This window comes from Polistes canadensis, unplaced genomic scaffold (genome assembly GCF_001313835.1).
Source record: "Polistes canadensis isolate GaletaPanama2010 unplaced genomic scaffold, ASM131383v1 scaffold_69, whole genome shotgun sequence".
Classification (NCBI taxonomy): Eukaryota; Metazoa; Arthropoda; class Insecta; order Hymenoptera; family Vespidae; genus Polistes; species Polistes canadensis.
This window is the reverse complement of record NW_014569616.1, coordinates 102,183-107,405: the sequence shown is the minus strand read 5'-3', so window position 1 is coordinate 107,405 and position 5,223 is coordinate 102,183. Positions and strand designations below refer to the sequence as shown.

Here is a 5,223-nt window from a genome sequence, read left to right as displayed (position 1 = left end):
AATAATGCAAAGACTACGTTCTTAATTCATTCTTCCTTAATTTAAACTACGTTTGTTGTATGCGTACACAACACCGATAATGGGTCTTTCTTTTTTTCTTTTGTTTTTTTTTAAAGGGACATCATGATTCTTTCTTTCTTTTTTTGTGTGTATACCACCAAAAAATAAGTAGGAGAAAGGGGTTATTTTTCAAACTAATTATCCTTGCACCACTCGTGTACTCGTTTCTAAACCTTCCTTTAACCATCCCCCAGCTGCCCCCACCACCACTCCGGTCGTCCCATCTTTTCTTTGAGATTTTTTTCTATTATTCTATTGTTAACCATTTTTACGTTTATTATTACGTAAATTAAAATAACGAGTTGACATTGTTCACATTTATATGACGTAGAATATATCATTGTGTAGAATATTTGTATTATGTTGTCGGAAAAGGGGAAGGGAAAGGGGATGAGGGGGGTAGATAGGGGATACTCTTTTTATTTTTTTATTTCATTTTTTGTGGATAGAGTGGGAAAGAGGGAGGGGGTAGTTCTCGTTCACAAAAACGCCATACGAATTAAAATATTTCGGAATGTTTCGAATTGGAACGATTAGTAAATCGATTATTAGAAATAAATACGAGTCTTCCGGATAAAGATTTGTCTTTTTTTTTTCTTCTTCTTCTTCTTTTTTCTCGAATCCATGCAATCGTAAACAAACAACAGGGAGTATACCATTCCTTCATTCTTTTTTTTTAATCTAATTCCAAAGAAAATGGTTAACACCTTTCGAGTCGATATAATTCTCGTTGAAATCGACTCGAATGGCTTTAGAATTGGTGAGGGTATTGAGTTGTGTGTGTATGTGTGTGTTTAGAAACGCGTAATATTATCAACTGACTCTAAAATTCCAATGAGGTTTGAAGAAAGTTCTTGTCTATTTTTTTTTGTCTCTTTCTTCTTCTTCTTCTTCTTCCCCCTTCTCATTCGATAAGAAAAGGAGGGTGGATTAAAATCAGAAGGTGGAGGAAGAAAAGAAAAGAAAAGAAAAGAAAAGAAAGAAAAAAAGAAAAAATAAATGATAGAAGAAGAGAGATGAAGATAGAATATAAAAAGGTAGAAAAAGGATAAAATGAAGTTGGAGACAGTAGAAGTTAAGTTTCTCAACCCTGACACGATCTCATCAACGTTTAAGAACTCCACGGTGGTTGTGGTGGTGGTGGGTGGGGGGTAGTGGGTAGTTGGTTTGCTGGTTGATGCTTTCCACGTCCTAAATCCAAGATTCTCGAAGGAGCAAGCAACCCAACCCCTCCTTCCCTCTCACCCTTCCCACCCTTCCTATTTCCCTCTTCTTTTCTTTTCTTTTCTTTTTTTTTTTTTTTTTTTCCTTTCTTTTTTAGTCCAAAGACATTCGATGAGCCAAATTAACAAACGTGACGATTTTTTTTACGTGTCAATTTCCTGATCCTTCCATGGGTCCGGTGTTGTTGCGTATGGGGAAACGAAAAAGAGAGAGAAAAAAAAAAAAAAGGCCAAGTTTTATCTATCAGATTTATACATTTTTCAAAATATTTTCATTTTTAATTTATTTTTCGCGTATATATATATATATATAGTGAATTTTGTCGAGAATATGTACTGTTTGATTATTATCGAAACCTTCTCATCCTCTCTTCTACCCTTCCCTCCCCCTTCCCCATCCCATCAACTCCCTCTCCCGGTAAAATAAAAACTAGCATCAAATATAGAAAATTAATAAAGTGTAATCCGCGGTTTTGCAATTTTTTTTTCTCGTCTACTATTTTAACGCATTGAAATTTTATATATATATATAAAAAATCCCGTATTCTCGAATATATAGAATTAAATTTGAACGCGATGTGTACAATATTTCGTTTAACACGTAACATAAATATTTTTTGCATAAACCCATAAATTTCGATATTCAATCCCAATTTGAAATTCGCAGAACGTAACGGAGTGCGTGGGTTTTTTTTTTTTTTTTTTTTTTTTTTTTTTTTTTTTTGTCTTTTTTCCAGGAAAAATCACGAAAGATTTGTTAATAACCATTGCCAATCTTTTTCGATAGGAAATAAAAAAGGGGGGAGGGGGAGAAAAAAAAAGAATCAAAAGAAATGTTAGAGATCACTTGACTGGATGGATCGTTCGAAGATATAAGTGTTAATCGATTCCTACTCAAATCACATTTTTTTCCTTGGACAATTTTTAATATCCGTTCTGATAATATCCTTCAATAAAGAGCATCAAAGTGTCTCGTACAATCTTTTCCTAGATTTTTTTTTTTTTTAATAATAAATCTCCTTTGGTTTAGGTTAATAAATTTTCTTCTAAAGTAACTGTGACGTGTATTTCAATATTCTTGTTTTTTTTTTCTCTTTTTTTTTTTTTTTTCACATCAATCATCACAAAATGATAAATGATAAATGATTAAAAGCCGTACGTTGTTTCATATTTTTTTCTTTATCTTTATAATATAATATTCTCTTATTATTTAACATCAAAACTCTTACGTCGATTCGGATACATTATTTATTTATTTAATTATTTAATTATTTATAGCGAATATATTTTAGTTAAACTTTTCTATTATCAACATCTTGCACGTTTGCTCTATCGGTTTTATTTTATTTTATTTTTTTGTTTTTTGTTCTTATCCGTAACTTAATCTATCCATTTTTAATTATAAAATACTTTAAACTATGGCCTTTTAATACCGTCGTTTAAGATTTTCAAGTTCACTTAATTGGAACTTTTCTTAGTTGAGAAAGGAATCCCATTTTTACTACGACAGGTAGAAAATCTATGAACTATTTTATGTTTTAGCATTATATATATATATAAATATAACGATAACGTTAATATTAATCTTTACATTTTGTATGCTTTCATTATTCTACAATACAATACAATTTAATCATCGATATTTGATATTTGCTTGCTTATAATCGTCTAAAACGAAAGAAAAAATGACCCATATGATTTCAAACATCATTTATGATTGACAAAGAAATCCATTTCAAAAAACTCACACCCACTGTCTTTCATTTTCTTCAAAAATTCAATTCTTTCAAAACGTAACATGTATTCTTCAAATGACCAATTATCTTATTTTGAATAATTCTATACGTTGCGAATGCTTTTAATTTTTTAATGTCAGTACCACAAACACACACATACACACACAGAGTCACAAAATCAGATTGTTTAAACAAAATTACAACTTTTTCTTGAAAAAGAACGATCATTTGCTTGATCATTTGCCCGGTTGCGGTATAAACAGATAATAATACATATTAACTGTAGGTTTTTTTAGCGTTAGAATCTCATCAAGAGTGGTTCTAAATTTCTTCAACAGTTGTTAAAGTACTTCCTCGTCGAACAAATTTCTCCATTGACCCCAACCTTTTTCTTATTCTTCTTCTTCTTCTTCTTTTTTATTTAACTTAGGTGCTAGGTTCCCATTTCCGCGTTCTTACATAATTACTTCATACCAAACAATGTTCGCATCTCGCGAAAAATACTATTATTAATAATCAAAAGTATAAAGAATGAAATAAACAATTACCTTTCCGGTTATTCTCATAAACTCGTTTCATTTGCAACGAAATAAAATTCTACGTTCGATTCAACGACTGTCATCATCGAATTGTGAAAATAAATTTTTCACTAATTCAAAAAGAGATAAAAAAACCATTAACACTGTCATTCATTTTTTTTCCTTAAACGTAAATAAAATGTACCATTCGAGTTAGAAAATAAAAAGAGAAAAAAAAAAAGAAAAAGATATAGGAATTTTTGTATTCGACAAATAAGAAATTCATTTTCGTTTAACGAAGATATTTTCGAGAAGTTCCTTGGTAATAATTCGATGCGGCCTTGTTGGATCTTCCGTAGGTTTGCCGTACAATCGGCTGTTGATGACGTACAGTTTCGGACTTAATTCGCATCTGACGTTGAACCACCAATCGCAAACGAACACGATCTGACTGAATTGCGTACCATTTGGACACAAAAATGTAGCTTGTCTGCCATCTATGTCACAATAATGCCAAGCTTGACATCTTGTTTCAACATCCGCGAAGAAACCTGGATAGGGTTGATCATCGCAATAAAAATTGGTGTAGGGCACTTTTCCTAGTACTGGGTAATCCGTACCTGGCCGACCTGAAAACAAATACAAATAAATTTGTTAATTATTATAACGAATTCAAATAATATAAGTTCTTTTTTTTTATTATAAATTACGATTATTCGTTATATTAAATATTTTCAATGCTGAATATTTTCAGTTGAAGTGTTTTTTTTTGTAGGAACGGAATATTTGTTTACTAGTGCGATATTGTATTCTTGATTGATATTACTAACCGCAACTAATAATAAATTATTTTCATTGCGACAAAATTCGAAATAATTAATCGATAGTTAAAACCAACACATTATTACATTATTTGCATTTATATTGACAAACACATACACACATATATATATATATATACGTTAGGAAGTTTTATCGAACGCGTGTATGAGTAAACAACACTCGAAGGATTAAAATTATATTACATTTAAATTAAAACAAATTGTGAAAAATGTATTCAATAAATAAAACTCTTGGAAATTACAATAATAATTTAGAAGTATGAGTAAAATATTCCTTTAAATAATAATAATAATAATAATAATTATATTAAAAGAGCGTATATATTCGTAGAGTTAAAGTTAAACAATGTTTTATTTCAAAAAAGAAGATAGAAGAAAAAAATGATAATTAATTATAAATAATACTAGATTATACGATGTATAAAACCGGTAGACTCTTTCATTATTTCTAAATGAAAATTTGAACCTATGTGTCCATGCATTTATAAGTTCGCAAGTTGGTAAGTCATTGTTTGCTTAGAGAGCTTCATCCGCGATAACTCCAGACGGAATAAATTGAATTCTGGAGTCCGTGTTGGAAGTTTCATAACACCATTGGAACATCTCTAACTTGCTATAAGGTATGGCACTGAAACACCCTACTCTATTCCTTTCTTAGCTACGCCATAAGAATATTAAATGATAGTAGTGGAAAGCTCCTATCCCTTAATGATAAAAGTCAGAAGACCTTGCTATGCGTTACTCATCTTTTTCTATCTCTTTCTCTTTCTCATTTTTTTTTTGTCTTCTCTTTATTTTTTAAGTCACGTTTTTAAGATACAGCTAGTTGAAGTATCTTTGACGA

The 5,223-nt window shown here is 30.4% G+C and overlaps 1 protein-coding gene across 1 annotated transcript in view; it reads right to left on the bottom strand.

Annotated features, from left to right (window-relative positions):
• Positions 1-3,776: 3,776 nt before the first annotated feature.
• The window catches only part of LOC106786228, a 6,489-nt gene continuing 5,042 nt past the window's right edge, over positions 3,777-5,223 (bottom strand). Inside the window, exon 2 of the mRNA XM_014747381.1 lies at positions 3,777-4,166. Within this exon, the coding sequence (XP_014602867.1) occupies positions 3,820-4,166 (347 nt within the window). The 3' untranslated portion in view covers positions 3,777-3,819. The remainder of the gene's footprint in view (positions 4,167-5,223) is intronic.